The sequence below is a fragment of the Rhinoderma darwinii genome, chromosome 1 (assembly GCF_050947455.1).
Source record: "Rhinoderma darwinii isolate aRhiDar2 chromosome 1, aRhiDar2.hap1, whole genome shotgun sequence".
Lineage (NCBI taxonomy): Eukaryota > Metazoa > Chordata > Amphibia > Anura > Rhinodermatidae > Rhinoderma > Rhinoderma darwinii.
This window is the reverse complement of record NC_134687.1, coordinates 558517487-558535795: the sequence shown is the minus strand read 5'-3', so window position 1 is coordinate 558535795 and position 18309 is coordinate 558517487. Positions and strand designations below refer to the sequence as shown.

General features: G+C 43.7%; 1 protein-coding gene across 1 annotated transcript in view; it reads right to left on the bottom strand.

Annotated features, from left to right (window-relative positions):
• SV2C (synaptic vesicle glycoprotein 2C) overlaps positions 1 to 18309 on the bottom strand; it is a 263022-nt gene that overhangs the window by 146240 nt on the left and 98473 nt on the right. Inside the window, 1 exon segment of the mRNA XM_075838491.1 lies at positions 11918 to 12098. Coding sequence (XP_075694606.1) covers positions 11918 to 12098 — 181 coding nt within the window.

The following is an 18309-nucleotide window of genomic DNA, read 5'->3' as shown; positions in this document are numbered from 1 at the left end:
CATATCAGAATACGTATTAGTGCTTATTCAGACGAACGTAAAATACGTCCGTGCAACGCGCGTGATTTTCACGCGACTCGCACGGACCTATGTTAGTCAATGGGGCCCATCAGACAGTCCGTGATTTTCATGCAGCGTGTGTCCGCTACATAAAACTCACGACATGTCCTATATTTATGCGTTTTTTCACATCACGCACCCACTGAAGTCAATGAGTGCGTGAAAATCACGCGCAGCACACGGAAGCACTTCTGTGGGACGCGCGTGATTCGCGCAACAGCAGTAAAAACTATGAATGAAAACAGAAAAGTACCACATGCTTTTCTGTTTACAAACAGTGTCATAATGATGGCGGCCGCGCGAAAATCACACAGCCACACATCATACGCTGCTGACACACGGAGCGGTTATGTACCTCTTGCGTGTGCAATACGCTGCATTTTTTGCGCGCGCAAAACGCACACGCTCGTGTGAATCCGGCCTTAGGGTATGTTCACACACAGTGACCAAAAATGTCTGAAAATACAGAGCTGTTTTCAGGCGAAAACAGCTCCTGATTTTCAGATGTTTTTGTAGCAACTCGCGTTTTTCGTGGCGTATTTTACGGCCGTTATTGGAGCTGTTTTTCAATAGAGTCTTGCCTTTAGTCACTGGGCCACCTGGATAGAAGTTTGCACAGATCATTCCCTGCTTTCTTCTACCACCCGCCCTCTGCATCCCTATTCTTACATCTGTCAAAATTAATTATATTAGGATAGGATCACACACATAGTTTTGATGCAGTTTTTGATGCAGATTTTGGCTCCGTCTTGTAATCCTAAGCTAGAAGTGGATCTAGACGGAAGGAAAGGTATAAATAAAAGACTGATGAATCTCTTTTCTTTGGTGTCCACTTCTGAGTTTGGCTCAAAAACGGAGCCAAAAACTGCCTCAAAATATGTATAAGGGTATGTTCACATGGAGTGTTTTCAGCCGTTTTTCAGGCCATAAACGTCCCGAAAAATGGCCCCAGATCGATGTCGATTGACAGTAATTTTGTATGTCTTCCATTTTCTTACTATTGCACCAACAGTTGTCTCCTTCTCACCGAGCGTCTTACTTATGGTTTTGTAGCCGGTCTATGATCTTGTCCCTGACATCCTTAGAAAGCTCTTTGGTCTTGCCCATGTTGTAGAGGTTAGAGTCAGACTGATTAATTGAGTCTGTGGACAGGAGTCTTTTATATAGGTGACCATGTCTTTAATGCAGGCACCAAGTTGATTTGGAGCGTATAACTGGTCTGGAGGAGGCTGAACTCTTAGGCTGGGTTCACACGAGCACATTAACGTCCGTAATGGACGGACGTATTTCAGCCGGAAGTCCCGGACCGAACTCAGTGCAGGGAGCCGGGCTCCTAGCATCATAGTTATGTACGATGCTAGGAGTCCCTGCCTCTCTGCAGGACAACTGTCCCGTACTGTAATCATGTTTTCAGTACGGGACAGTAGTTCCACGGAGAGGCAGGGACTCCTAGCGTCGTACATAACTACGATGCTAGGAGCCCGGCTCCCTCCATTACGGACGTTAATGTGGTCGTGTGAACCCAGCCTTAATGGTTGTAGGGGATCAAATACTTATTTCTCTGTGCACAATGCAAATAAATATATATAATTTTGACAATGTGATTTTCTTTTTTTTTTTTTTCTATATAATCTATCTCTCACTGGTAAAATTAACCTAGCCTAAAAATTCTAGACTGTTCATGTCTTTGACAGTGGGCAAACGTACAAAATCAGCAAGGGATCAAATACTTATTTCCTTCACTGTATTCTCTTGGCCGCAATCCAACATTAACAGACTTACCACTGCCCTAACTGAAAGTCCGAATAATATACATGGTGGCTTTTGTATTGATGCTCAAGCAGCTAGGAGAATTAATACTAAGAAGGTAGTAGTAGTAGTAGTAGTAGTAGTAGCAGTAGCAGTAGCAGTAGCAGTAGCAGTAGCAGTAGTAGTAGTAGTAGTAGTAGCAGTAGCAGTAGCAGTAGCAGTAGCAGTAGTAGTAGTAGTAGTAGTAGTCAGGGGCGTAACTAGGAAAGACTGGGCCCCATAGCAAACTTTTGACTGGGGCCCCCCCTCCCCTGGGTGTCACACAACCCCCACCCCTTGTAGATAGCGCCACACACAGCCCCCCTGTAGATAGCGCCATACAGCCCCCCCTGTAGATAACGCCATACAGCCCCCTTTGTAGATATCTACAAAGGGGGCTGTATAGCGCTATCTACAGAGGGGGCTGTATGGCGCTATCTACAGGGGGGACTGTGTGGTGTTATCTACAGGGGGGACTGTATGGCGTTATCTACAGGGGGGACTGTATGGCGTTCTCTACAGTGGGGACTGTATGGCGCTATCTACAGAGGGGGCTGTATGGCGTTATCTATAGAGGGGGCTGTATGGCGTTATCTACAGGGGGGCTAAATGGCGTTATCTACAGGGGGACTGTATGGCGTTATCTACAGGGGGGACTGTATGGCGTTATCTACAGGGGGACTGTATGGCGTTATCTACAGGGGGGACTGTATGGCGTTATCTACAGAGGGGGCTGTATGGCGTTATCTACAGGGGGGCTGTATGGCGTTATCTACAGAGGGGGCTGTATGGCGCTATCTACAGGGGGGGCTGTATGGCGCTATCTACAGAGGGGGCTGTATGGCGTTATCTACAGAGGGGGCTGTATGGCGCTATCTACAGGGGGGCTGTATAGCGCTATCCACAGAGGGGCTGTATGGCGTTATCTACAGAGGGGATGTATGGCGCTATCTACAGAGGGGGCTGTATGGCGTTATCTACAGAGGGGGCTGTATGGCGTTATCTACAGAGGGGATGTATGGCGCTATCTACAGAGGGGGCTGTATGGCGTTCCCTACAGGGGGGGGGGCTGTATCGCGTTATCTACAGGGGGAATCAATGAAAAACAGCTCCAAAAACGTCTCAAGAAGTGACATGCACTTCTTTTTCGTGGGCGTCTTTTACGCGCCGTATTTTGACAGTGATGCGTAAAATGACACCTCGTGGGAACAGAACACCGTAAAACCCATTGCAAGCAATGGGCAGATGTTTGTAGGTGTATTAGGGGCGTTTTTTCAGGCGTAATTCGAGGTGTAAAACGCCCGAAATACGTCTGAAAACACTGAATGTGAACATACCCTTAGGCAGTTTACACGAGCGTGTGCCTTTTGCGCACGCAAAAAAACGCGCCGTTTTGCGTGCGAAAAGGCACTTAACAGCTCCGTGTGTCATCCCCGTATGATGCGCGGCTGCGTGATTTTCAAGGGAAAACAGCTCCGTTTTTAATGGCCGTTTTTGGAGCTGTTTTTCTATAGTCTATTAAAAACGGCTCCAAAAACGGCTGAAGAAGTGACATGCACTTCTTTTTCGCGGCCGTTTTTTTACGCGCCCGCGTAAAAAATGCCCTGTCGGAAGAGAACAACGTTTTTCCCATTGAAATCAATGGGCAGATGTTTGGAGGCGTTCTGCTTCAGATTTTTCGGCCATTTTTCGGGACGTTTATGGCCTGAAAAACGGCTGAAAACACTCCATGTGAACATACCCTTATACATATTTTGAGGCAGTTTTTGGCTCCGTTTTTTGAGCCAAACTCAGAAGTGGACACCAAAGAAAAGAGATTCATCAGTCTTTTATTTATACCTTTCCTTCCGTCTAGATCCACTTCTAGCTTAGGATCAAAAGACGGAGCCAAAATCTGCATCAAAAACTGCATCAAAACTATGTGTGTGATCCTGTCCTAATATAATTAATTTTGACAGATGTAAGAATAGGGATGCAGAGGGAGGGTGGTAGAAGAAAGCAGGGAATGATCTGTGCAAACTTCTATCCAGGTGGCCCAGTGACTAAAGGCAAGTCTCTATTGCCTGCTATAATGGCTGGCTATGGTTGCAATATCCAGTTCCAGTTCACTGTAAGAAAAACAACCCTGAAGCACAAACTGCTGCTAAAAAACAACACTGTGCAGAAGACCAGAACTTTCATAAGCAGAAGTATGTTTTTATCACTTGGGCAGAGAGGTGCTCAAACAAACAGACAGACTATAAAAAAATATATATATTAAAGTACTATTTGATGTATGTATAGGTTCAGTGACCCATGAATAATTCAGTGAGGGTTATTTATTAGCTTTAATAAAATGTGTGAATCGTTCAACAGTAGCCACCGATCAGCTATTTATATTGACTAGATAACAATGTCTAACTTGTACTGCACAGATAAGATGTTATTTCCTTTTCTATGCGGTGTAGAGTAATGATAGCATTCAGCCTAATAACAAAAACAGCATGCCATGGTCTAAAAATAAGCACATTATTGAATCATGTAGAAACATTACGCACTATGTAGAATTATTGTCATTTCTGTCTTACTAAACTGTCACATACTTCAAACCCACAAATCACAATCAATGACTCCATTTAATTAAAACCACATATGATCAATATGCTTCCTACGAAAGTGAGTTATCAGTATATTTATTATTGAGCAATCGCCATTCTATGGGAATTTATTGGCCTTATGGTCATTTACAGTGGTACACTTACTGAATATATTCTCTTAGCCGCAATCCAACATTAACAGACTTACCACTGCCCTAACTGAAAGTCTGAATAATATACATGGTGGCTTTTGTATTGATGCGCAAGCAGCTAGGAGAATTAATACTAAGAAGGTGGTGGTGGTGGTGGTGGTTTGTAGTAGTAGTTATGAAAAGTTCGGCTGGTTCGCCGAATTTCATGAAAAAGTTTGATTCGGACCAAACTAGTTCTGACCGAACCTGTAATACAAGAAAGCCCCTAAAAATCGTGTATAACACTGTTTAAAAGCCCTAGAAGCTCTGTATAACACTCTTAGGTCACCCATGAGTGTATCCAAGTACTTTTGAGCTGTCTTTAAGGCAAAGTTAGTGTCAAAGTTACGCCAACATGTATGGCTATAGGAAAACGGATGGGACACGGTGATAACTAACAGAAACCACTGCACTTGTGCATGTTGTATGCTTAATGCATTGTTAAAAAAGGTACACAAATTAACCATTTTTGGCGGCAGATCCCTGCCAGGGTTCATACATATAAGGTGGTAAAAGAAGAAGTAATGGCTTTTGACAAGCCCTCCAAAAATTTACCCTTTTTATTGGCAGATGCCTGCCGGGGTTCATCCATACATGGATGTAAAAGCAACAAGCAATGGCTTTTGACAAGCCCTCCAAAAATTTACCCTTTTTATTGGCAGATGCCTGCCGGGGTTCATCCACACATGGATATAATGTAAAAGCAACAAGCAATGACTTTTGACAAGCCCTCCAAAAATTTACCCTTTTTATTGGCAGATGCCTGCCGGTGTTCATCCATACATGGATGTAATGTAAAAGCAACAAGCAATGGCTTTTGACAAGCCCTCCAAAAATGTACCCTTTTTATTGGCAGATGCCTGCCGGGGTTCATCCATACATGGATTGGATGTAATGTAAAAGCAACAAGCAATGGCTTTTGACAAGCCCTCCAAAAATTTACCCTTTTTATTGGCAGATGCCTGCCGGGGTTCATCCATACATGGATTGGATGTAATGTAAAAGCAACAAGCAATGGCTTTTGACAAGCCCTCCAAAAATGTACCCTTTTTATTGGCAGATGCCTGCCGGGGTTCATCCATACATGGATGTAAAAGCAACAAGCAATGGCTTTTCACAAGCCCTCCAGGCCTGCTTGTAGCAGACGGCAGTGGAGGTGTATTGGTGGTAGTAGAGGTAGCCAACAGATAGCAAGGGTGGTAGTAGTAGTAGCAGCACATTAAAAGAGACTGGACAGTCACAGGACAAAGCCCTGTGGTGGGGCAGGCCTCAGGCCTGCTTGTAGCAGACGGCAGTGGAGGTGTATTGGTGGTAGTAGAGGTAGCCAACGGACAGCAAGGGTGGTAGTAGTAGTAGTAGCAGCACATTAAAAAAAGAGACTGGACAGTCACAGGACAAAGCCCTGTGGTGGGGCAGGCCTGCTTGTAGCAGACGGCAGTGGAGGTGTATTGGTGGTAGTAGAGGTAGCCAACAGACAGCAAGGGTGGTAGTAGTAGTAGCAGCACATTAAAAGAGACTGGACAGTCACAGGACAAAGCCCTGTGGTGGGGCAAGCCTCAGGCCTGCTTGTAGCAGATGGCAGTGGAGGTGTATTGGTGGTAGTAGAGGTAGGCAACGGACAGCAAGGGTGGTAGTAGTAGTAGCAGCACATTAAAAGACACTGGATAGTCACAGGACAAAGCCCTGTGGTGGGGCAGGCCTGCTTGTAGCAGACGGCACTGGGGGTGTATTGGTGGTAGAAGTAGTAGCAGCACCAACAGCGGCACATTAAAAAAAGAGTGGACAGGACAGAATCCCGTAGTAGCAGGCGGCAGTAGCAGGCGGCAGCAGCAGCAATGTCAGATCTAATCAGTGGCATCAGGCACAGGGGTTTTAAAATCCTCACCGATCCACGCTTGATTCATTTTCAGAAACGTGAGATTTTCCAAGCTGTTGGCGGACAATCTTGTTCGCTTAGGGGTGACGAAGCACCCTGCCGCGCTGAATACCCTCTCTGACGCTACACTGGAGGGTGGACAAGACAGTACACCCATGGCAAACTGGGCCAGTTCTTGCCAATGATCCAATCTGCTGACCCAGAAGTCCATGGGGTCTGGGATCAGCATTTCTGACGGAGAAAGGGCACAGTCTAGGTACGAGTGAACCTGGTTGTTTAGGTGCTGCACCTGGTGATGGTGAACATCCCTTTGGTGACTACGATGTGTGTCAGGTCGGGGTATTGGATGTAAAAATGTTGTCATCATATTTTCCAAACTGAATTGGCTACTGCTGCTGCCGCTGCTGCCGCTGCTGCCGCCTATTGCAGAGGTAGCTCTGCCAGAGGCGGTGCAACGATGAGACAGTGGGGAGCGGAGAGTGGCCCCCCCGGTCAGACATGCTTGCAGCAGGTGTTTGCCGTTTGAAAGCCGTGACAAGCTGGCTGCATAGCTTCTCTCGATAATAAGCCAATTTTGCCTCCCTCTCGGAAGGCGCAAAAAACTCCCCCATTCTGGCTTTATACCGAGGGTCTAAAAGTGTGGCTATCCAGTACTCATCTCTTTGCTTCATGCTAACAATACGACAGTCAGCGCGCAAGTAACGAAGCATACAGCTCGCCATCCTGGCCAGCGTTTCAGAGGGCCCGATTGGTTCCATCTCCGCCCCATACTGCCATGGTTGTCCATCATCAAGGTCGTCGTCAGACTCGTCATCACCATCACTGTCATGTTATGCGGCTGCCTCGTCCCCTATCCCTTCCTGTGATTCCATCTCCAAATCCAGCTCCTCTTCAGGTCCTGTTTCCTCATCCTCATCCTCCTCCTCCTCCTCAACATCCATAGCCAGATGTGATCCTTCCTCCATCCTTTGCTCAATCATCGCTGTGAGCGTTTGCTCAATAATGAATATCAGCGGCATAACATCATTCATTCCGCTAGCGTCACGGCTCACAAATCGTGTGGCCTCCTCAAAGGGCCTCAAAACGCGACATACGTCTATAACCAGCTGCCAGTGCCTGAGCTCGAAATTACACTGGCTCCAAACGCTGCCCGTCTGCTGCATCAGGAAATCATTCACGGCTTTCCGCTGTTCGTACAGACGGTCCAACATGTGCAGGGTGGAATTCCAGCGTGTTGGAACGTCGCAAATCAGGCTGTGTTCTGGGAGATTGTTTTGATGCTGCAAGTCCAGGAGGGCGTGCTTAAATGCATACGAACGTCTAAAGCTAACGCAAACCCTCCTGGACATGGCCAGCACACCCTTCAAACCAACATATGACTTTAAGAAGCGTGTTATGACCAGATTGATCACATGTGCCAAGCAAGGAGCGTGTGTCAGGTGACCTAGACGCAGTGCAGCCACAACGTTCTTCCCGTTATCAGAGACAACATTGCCCAGTGTGAGTTTCAGAGGAGACAGCCAGCGTGCAATTTCCTCCTTGATGCACAGCAGCAGCTCCTGCCCTGTGTGGCTTTTCTCGCCCAGGCTCAGCAGGTGTAAGACAGCGTTGTGGCGCTTCACCTTGCACCTATGAAAAGAGGAGGGAGGAGGAGTGGAAGATACGCTGTGTCCTGTCGGGGACGGGAAGACCTTCATTGAGGAGGGCAAGGAGGAGGAGGAGGAGTAGGAGGAGGAGGATGGTAGGCGCCTGGTGTCCGGAGTTGAACCAGAAAGATATAAGCGTGGAGGTGGTAATGCCTGGCATTGCTGCGGTGGTGCATCGGACTGCAAAATATTGACCCAGTGGGCCGTGAAAGACATGTACTGTCCCTGCCCATAGTTGCTGCTCCATGTGTCGATGGTGGCATGTACCCTTCTGCACACGGATAATTGCAAGGACTGGCACACCTTTTCCTCCACGTGCTTGTGCAAGGCAGGGACAGCTGTTTTGGAGAAGTAATGTTGGCTAGGTATTCGCCACCTAGGCTGAGCGCACGCCATCAATTGCTTGAAGCCGGCGGAGTCGACCAGGTGGTACGGCAGCGACTGCACCACCAACAACTTAGCCAGGTGTGAATTAAGCCGCACGACAAGTGGATGACTGGGTATATATTGTTGCTTATTGGACAACGATTCCGTAATGGATAACTGACGGGACGTAGGAGTAGCACTAGATAACAGTGATGATGATGATGTTAACAACATGGTGGATAAGGCCTGGCTACTACTTAGATGACAGGGACTCGGAGCAGCAGCAGCAGCAGCGGCAGAGGGGTCTTCATTAGATGTACATGATGATGGTGGGGCATGTCGATTGTCCCACATGGCTTTGTGATGCCGCTCCATGTGTTTACGTAGAGCGGTAGTTCCTACATTGCTGCCCTGCCCACGCCTTATTTTCTGCTTGCAGATACGGCACTGTGCCATGTTTTCGTCCTCCGGGAAGTTACAGAAAAATTGCCACACGGCAGAGTACCGTAAAGAGGTAGTACCACGTCCACCACCACCACCACCCGAGCTTGCCCCTTGTCTGGCAGGCTTTTTTCGGGAGCCTACATCAGCATCAGTGTCGCCGTCACCGGCTCCTGAGCTGACCCTACCGCTGCAACGTTTTGCAGATTGACTTCTGCCCCTACCTCGGCTTGGCTGTTTATCACTACCAGTGCCGCCACTACTACCCTCCTCCTCTGACGCCGTCATCACCTCGTCACCTGGTTCCCACGTCCTGTCTAAAACAACATCATCATCATAGCCCTCCTCATCATCCCCGCCACTTCTGTCACTGTGTTGTGAATGTGATGTGACATCATGGCGGGCTCCATGCCCCCCCTCATTACTGCGTCTGCCACCACGGCTACCACCACCAACACCCCCACTACCACAGCTATGCGTCTCGGACACCGCTTCCACCTCCACCACCTCCGCAACACACTCCGTTGGCTGACTCGCGGAAAACAAATCATCATCACTATGTTGTTCAGTATCTTCCTTCGCACCCGAGGAGATGTCTCTTAGGACTCTCAGGAAAGATGGCTTCCCGCTAGGAAGGGGGAGTGAAGACATAGATGATGGAATGGAAACGCTAGAAATACCCATATTACTACTGTCACTGTGCCAAGGAACTGTAGAGGATCTGGAATCCAACGAAACCTGGCTTGAAGCCAGATCGTCAGAGTCTTCCTGCTGAGATGACCGCGACCAGCCAACCAGTCCACAATGGCCGTATTGTCTAAAGTAACCCGCCCACCGGAGGAGATGGACAACTCTGGCTTGCTGATACTGCTACTACTACCAGCAGGCACATGGCTGCTGCTACTAGTGGAACTGGGCACATGTCTTGTGCCACAAATGCTGGTACTGGGTCTGGCACCAACAGATCCAACATTTGGAGTCGGACTGGAAGAGGACACGGCATGGGTGTTTTTTCCTCTACCCCGTCCTTTCACAACCTTTTTTTTACCAGACATTTCACTGCTGGAGTGCAGCAAGTTGAATCAAAACCCGGGGGATGAGCCCCTTCTAAAAGCGTATTCACACACTGGCTTGGCAAATGGCAATGAATGAGAATTTCTATCAGCCGCGCCACGGTGCACTCAGGGAATGCTGGGCGTTGTAGTACTACGTCTACTACAAAAGCTGCCTGTATTGCAAGTTGGATTGTTATTTGTTTGTTATGTTAACGGCCGGGGATGAGCCCCTTCTAAAAGCGTATTCACACACTGACACTGGCTTGGCAAATGGCAATGAATGAGAATTTCTATCAGCCACTGTGCACTGACTCAGGGAATGCTGGGCGTTGTAGTACTACAAAGGCTGCCTGTATTGCAAGTTTGATGCAACGGGGATGAGCCCCTTATAAAAGCGTATTCACACACTGGCAGTAGTGAGTAGTGGATGAGCCCCTTCGAATGCTGGATTCCTGCCTTTTAGATTCCTAAAGCTTTCCCTTACTGCACAGAGATGCTATCCCTACAGCTCCTGTCTCTAAAATGGCCGCTGAGCTCCGTGCATAGACTTTTATTGCAGGCTTGAGCCTGCCCCTATGCCACCTCCCGATTGGCTGGGAGAGCCGTTTGCAAGGCATTATGGGGTAGCCTGATGTCAGGTGATATTGTGAAATCCTCCATTTTACATCTAACATGTGGCAGGCGCCAAAATGTAGCCGGGTTCGGTCAAAACGGGTTCGGATTCGCTGCGAAACGAACTTTTCCCGATGTTCGGACCAAACCGGGTTCGGTTGTCCCAGTTCGCTCATCTCTAAGTAGTAGCAGTAGTAGTAGTAGCAGTAGTCTTATAAATCTCTCCCAGGGCTTGGTAAACAAAGATAACGCCTGAAAGCTGCATCTAACTTCGAAGACTGTGGAATTACTTTTGAGACTGAAGATATCATGCATATAAATACACCTCATCTCTATTAACTTCTTATAGCATGTTGAAGGGTTGCTTTTGTAAAGGGGTTGTCTCAAGACAGACATTAGTGGCATATGGCTTGGATATGCCGTCAATGGTTGATCAGTGGGGATCCGACCGTTGTCATCTCCGCCTATAGCCAGTACAAAATAGCGTCCAGTATAGTACCGTGCCACTCAGCCTCCTGGGGGCTCCACTGATCTTCTTCTCTTGTATGGTGGACCATTATAGTCAGTTGTGACTCACAGTGGTTGGACCCCATCCATCCGATCAGACATTGATGGCATAACCTAACAATATGCCATCAATGTCTGTCATGAGACAACCATTTTAACTCCTATGAAAACTTGATATACATTCTGAGAAGTAATCTTATGCATATAAAAAAAAACAGCTTGCCAGAATGCAGTGCAGCAGAGACTGTTACATAATAGCAGACCAGCTCAACTTTTAGGGCTCATGCACACTTCAGTGAAATTCTTCAGTGTGATATCCGTTTTTTTAACCATTCATTTCTATGGGGCCATGCACACAACCGCTTTTTTTTTGCGGATCCATGTGTCTGTTTCACAAATAATAGAACAGGTCCTATTCCTGTCCGTTTTTGCAGATCAGTCGCGGTCTTTCTATTCATTGGTCTGATAAAAATACAATAACAACTAGCAGAATTGTGTTGCTGCACTGAGAAATAGCACTAGATACTCAGGACTAGTGCAAGATAAGTAAAGTAATGTTTTTACAAAGTTACTCAACTTTTAAGATAGGTGTTCAAATGTAAGTATATGGTTTAAGGCTCTCCTGAAGCTTTTAATGCTGGTACCAAATGCAGTATTATAACATAGGTTAACTTACAACTGAATTACTTGCTTATGTATATTGTATTTTCTCTTTTTCATAAAAAAATACTTTAGAATTCATTGAAAAAAATTGTAGGCAGAAACATTCAAAAAGTTCAAAACAGAAATCTTTTTTTACCCAAATCCAGAAAGTAATCGACACAGTAGAAATAATCCATATCCTTGGACGAATGAGGAAAGGAAGGCAAAAAATCCATTGACTGACATGCAGATTAAGAGAGATTGCTTCCGTCCTACTTTATCTGCTAGGCCACCCCAGAAGAAGGCTCCAACCATCATTCCCAGATAGACAATACTACCTGCAAGAAACAAGGAAATTTAAACTTAGCAAACCTTTTATGACATAGCAGCAATGGATGGGTGTCCAACCACACACAGTCTATCTATGGACCCTTGTCATGGGCAGTCCTGTTCAGCCAACATTTTTAAAGTCTGATGATGGATAATTGATATATGATGATTAACTACTTACGCGATCCATACCTATCACATATAAATATCTGTCACATAGTAAGGATGACAACAAATATTTTTTAAATATACAGAAAAACAGTTTTGTTGGACACTAAAATAGCCACGTCTGGAAGATCATGAGCAATTTCATGTCTAAGGCTAGACCTACAAGCTGACTTTGGCCACGACACAGGTCATGCATCCAAAGATCGCTGCATTTATCATAGTTACGTCAGTGATTGTTACCGTGTTGCGACCTGCAAGTTATCGCAAGAAAAAGTTCAGAATTCTTGTGACAGTCAAGGAAACTTTCGGGTCGCAAAACGGCCACATTCACTTGCATTACTGTAATGCACACCGCGCAACACAGCGATCTTTGAACGTGCAAAAATTGGGTTTTTAGCGATGATTGGGCAGTGTATGGGGACACTTTCCTTTGACAAGTGGAATGCCAAAAACCAAATTGTCAATTTATTCATACATTTCCAGGATAAATAAGTCCCCAATCACAACTTTGTTTTTTTATTGCTTACGTTTAACGTATGCGCCGAGAAATTATATTGAAAAGCTTATGAAGCATATGTTATACTGTTATATGGATCCCTGTGGCATATACCATACAGTCGAATATGTCACCCATAGGCCCCCATGTTAAAAAAGTTTATACCGCGTGAGATGTTTTTTTTATGGGATTCCGCGGGACGGATGAGTGTAGTCTACTACCTACTTCCATACTTTGAAAAGAAAAAAGGGATACCGATATATATTAGCCCAACCGAGGCCAAAAGGGCATTCTTTTGACCTCCGTCAGGCTAATGGAGACCTATGGAGACATCTGGTGTGTTTGACGGGAGCTTTCCCGACGTACACACTAGACGTAGGTAAAAAACAACATGTGAACAGGGCTTAACACAGGCACAGTACAGAGTTTTAAGAAAAGATGCTTTATAAAAAAATATGCAAGTATTTACAAAAACTGGTGTCATGTCAGGAGAGCTGAAGGGTCCTCTTTAAACCTCTTAAATGAGTTGTCAGGTTTGGCAAAATGTCCCTTTAGTGAATGTTTTTAGTTAATAGGTGCTCCTAATGTTATCTTCTATTAGCTAAAATGGCGAGCTGTGTCCATTGTTGCTTTCACTATAGATGGCACGGATGACTCTTAGGCACCTTGTCATCCTCCATCTTCTCTGTGGTGCCAACTACAAACAGCATCACAAATATCATTAATCGCTGGTGAATCTGATCATTCATATACACAAAAATTGATCTCCCATAAATGCTTGGAAGTTTATTATTCTGCTTATTAGGGGTAAATATGTCTCAATGAACGGAATGATATCACTTCTTGGCAGTCGCTGAATGGCAATGACTTTACTTAGAGGACCCTTTAGGTGGGTTGCATATGCCACCCTCCTATCCCCGATATTTCCAACATTTAAGACATGAATAGGATAGTGTGGCTTTATTTAAGAACATAAAGAGGAGATATTGGGTCCTACCTATAAAATGATGAACGTGAAGAAATTATTGTTGTTATTATGGACCTATCAGAATGGGTGTTATAGCAAATAATGACTCCTGTATTAGCAAAGGCAATATCATCCTATTATTTTATTTTTTTCTACCTCCAATGATCTGTTGGCTGTGCATTTAGCAACAAAGGTATGGCTGTGGATGTCATCAGGCGTAATAGATTGTACTGTCACAAGAAAACCTTCCTGCTAACAGCTGTTTGCTGTGATAAGGGGAATACATATGAACATAACAGTGAATTGTTGAACCAGCGACTGTATTAAATAAGCTTTACAGCTTAGTTTTCATGAACACTATCTATTCCACTAATGTTATTTGCATGAAGAAAAAGTCCTGTGTAGTAACAGAACCCACTCACACGGTTCGCATCCTCATCCCACTGTTATTGTCGACATCATTTTCTTTTGTTTTGTTTAATTGTCTTTTTTTAGCTGAATTTCTCTCTACAAATTAGTTATACCCGGTGCCATGAGATTAATGGTTATGTCTTCATACAAATCAATCGGTGGAACTTCATTGAGCTGACTAGATCTTTTGTTTGTTTTCTTTACCACTTCTCATATCCTCCACATTTCCAGTCCTTACACTGAAGATAAAACTGATCTACTTAATCCAACCTAATGCTGCTGCTAATACTAGACTTTCTTCCCAGAGGCAAAAATTGAGAATCTCATGACTTTATTTTTCTCTGTTATGTATTCAGTCTGAAATACAAGCCTTAATGTCTGTTCACACTGCATTGTCCGTGTTTGCAGTGTCCATTTGATGTATGCCTATACAGTGGCAAACATCAGAGATTTACATTGGAGGTCTACGTAAGGAAATACGAACGCAGTGTGAATAGAGCCTTAAATTGCCTGGATTGTGTCAACAGAGTAAGGACTGGTTTTACGCGAGCCTGATACGGGCACATTTTTGTGCCATACTGTACCCACAAATACCAGTCCCACTGCAGGTCTTATGACCCGAACAAAAAGTGTGATAGATCCATAAATTTCTGTTAGTTTGTTTCATTAGACCTGTAATTCGGCCAAGACTTTCAGCCGCAATACGGGCGCAAAATACACATGAATTACCCTCGTGTGAAACCAGCCTGGCTAGCTTCAGATGACTATAATGCAGATACAATTTACCACCCATATTATGGATCTAACACCTGGGCAGTTTGCTGGTCTACTGAACTGAACTTAGATTACTATAGGATTTTATGGTGATCTAAGTTCCGTTCGGTAGTACTGTTGCGACTCTAATGCATCCGTATTTGGACTTGTGAATCTAGCGTGACCTCTTAGCATGTGACATAATTTCATAAAATGATTATAAACTCTTTGATGTCTCAGCTGTTATTTGACACTAGGTCTGATATTGCAATTTGTAACATGATGGGACACTGTAGGGTACAACTGGGCCTGAATGAATCAATCAATCCAAAGGTGGTCGTATTATATTTCCATACCATACATATAGTGGCAGGGATGGAGAACATCACCAATGGACCACAGAACACTCCAGTGATTCCAGGTTTTTATAAGTCCATAAGTTCCAGCAGCAGATAGCACCATTTGAAAATGCCGGTAGGATGGATCACCTGCTGTTTTTTTCGGCGGTTTTCGATATTTGATTTCTTATGGATGATATAATCTATGCGTATAATCATAATAGCTCAGGTTATGACGCAACTAATAGTAGATATGCACTCATTATATATTCATGGAGAGTGGGGTCTTAAAATAATATACTCTGGTGGATCTAAGGATCTAAGGAGCCTTAGCCTTAGCAGTATTATATGGCACAAACGTGGCATCCCTACAGGGAACAAAACACAGCTGTGCAAATGCTCCTCTAATCTCATTCTATGTAATAGGTAAAATAATTCACTAGGCAATTGGAGAAAGTTGATCACATGCATCAGGTTGTAAGGAAAACGAAAAGGAAGCAGAATAAATGAACCTTTAAAATCTTTTAGCAGTAAGTAAGTTTATGATGAAGCACTTAGTTGGAGAGAGTGTATTATGTATATAGAAATATGTGACAAGGTGTAGGCTGTACTGTGACAATAACAATCGAGCAGGGAATTCAGCGACTTGGCAAGTGCAGCAATTACACAACCCACATCCACTGTCAAATTCTGCTCAAAAACTCTTTTAAGATAACAAAGACACTTAGGGTTACTTGGTGGAACACAAACTTCTTAATATAGCAGAAGTAGAAATGCTTTGTAAAGTTCAGTTAAAGAAAAAATGGGAGAATGTTTTCCAAAAGATTTACTTGTTTACCTATGTGTATGGTGCTCTATATACTTGTATTGCCGATGCTGGGACTCCCAATGATCACTAGAACGAGGACCCCGAGCCCCCTGTTCCCCTGTTCCTAGTGAGGATTAGTTTGAATGAAACAGCAGTCAGGCATTCGCACTGCTGCTCAGCTATCTTGCATTCATGCTGCTACTTCATTCTAAGTCTATGGGACTGACAGAGATAGCAAAGTGCATTGTGTGTGCTATTTGTCACTATGGGTAAGTTTTCCTCTTAGATTTCATGAAACTTCCCTATTGAGTCAAGGCAGCCAGCATATAGTGTCCAAGTTTTAATATTTTTGGTTCGTAGGCACTCCATGTGTCACCGTATGGTTACTTTGTATGGCACCGTGTTCTCCACTTGATGCAATGGTTCTAGGGGGGAATTCCTCTGTGCTAGGGTATACGATGGAACATAGCATTCTTTTTTTTCCTCAAGGATTCATGTGGAATCTATGAGAAAAATACTCCATGTGTGTCCATAAAAAAAAATCGGAGAAATAGGGAGGTGCAGTATGGGTCTGTAGATACAAAGGACCTCACAGAGACGTTCATAGAATGTCTTTCAGACATACGGTGCTCGTGCAACATTTTTCTTTTTGATTTAACTTTTTTTTTAAGATAAAAGTTTTTATGAAATGTGTTCAAAGGAAATTCCTTCGGAATAAACTTTCCAACTGGCAACTGAGAATACAGCCTGGTCATCGGAGCATTTTAGAGAAAATATAAAGTCTAACAGAAACAATATTGCACATTTTAGTATTTCTATACTTTATATTAAACTCACGGATTTTCTCAGAATTCTAAGCAAATTATTAGAGGCATTCAATGTATAAGTCTGTAGACAAAGCAGTTTAAAAATGAAAACTAAATAACTACAAAAACGAAAAAGGAAAGCAGACAGTACTATAAAAGTTGGGGGGGGGGGGGTAGACTATGTGTTCATTTCTATGTGTTAGTGGTGAGTTAGACCTTCAAAGTCTTGCTCCCCACAAAAGAGCCATTAGTGGGACATTCTTGTCACGCTGTAAAAAATTCCACTGAGTGGACAACGGAAACAATAGATCCGCACAATTTTTCTAATAGATGTTAAATCACTTTTCCTGCATATACAGTAAAGTTGCCCCAGTGAGTTGCCAAATACCAAATTCATCTTTGCAGCTATATCTGTATAATATAAAATTTGCTTTAGGTTCCATACATACAAAATTTGACTTTAAAATCCAGCCATATTTTTAAGATTAACAACAGTACAGAGCTTCCATCTTAAGAAAAAAAATTGGAACCTGTTTGCACATAAACCTACTAAACCTATTCTATTTAATGTCTATGTGTGATGTGCTATGCCTACATGCTCAGTATCAAGGGATTAGAACTAATTCTGCAGACCGAAATCAGAATTTCCTTTGGCAGTGAGTTCTAAATTTTAGAATTGCAGGTGGTTAATTTTACATAGTAATTGCACTATTAATTTATTTGTGTTCTTGCCAAAAGGGGCCAATATTCTCCTCTAATTAATTTAGTCTCTAATTATTTGTGCTCATTTGTTTTATAATGCCTACAAGCACCCTCTCTGGTGAAAACGTGGCAGGCTTACTTGTCTCTACGGAGCTACTTTATAGTATATAAGGTTCAGAAACCAGGACCCTGCTTTCAGAGTAATTGTATTAAAGCTCTCAAGATAACAATTTTTTTATTGCCACATAACATTGTTTATATTTACTACTATGCTTTACCGATTTGATTTATGTAGAACAATGCAGCAAACAGCCCTTTTCATGTGTTTTTATCTGTTTTAATATTTGTATATACTGCGCTAAATATACATTCATGGTTTCGAATATCAGACTGTATATGTTTATGGGGATTATGGACTAAGAATAGGGAACACATCCTTCATCTAAATATAAATCCATTTAACCACTTACTTTGGCCCACAGCATTTTTATATATATATATATATATATATATATATATATATATATATATATATATATATAACTCAGCAATTTTGATCATTTGCTCCATCTATTTTACTGGAGTCTTATCCTTATGCATGCTTTTAATACATTGTTTGTTATATGTGTTCAATAAAATATTTACATTTTTATAAATTTGGCTATAAGCTCTGCTTTTTTTCTTGTGTATGGTTCATGATATGGAGCTGCCTTTGTGGTAATTGATGGGGGGATGTTTTTGTAGCAAACCGTGCCCAGCCCGCATTATAA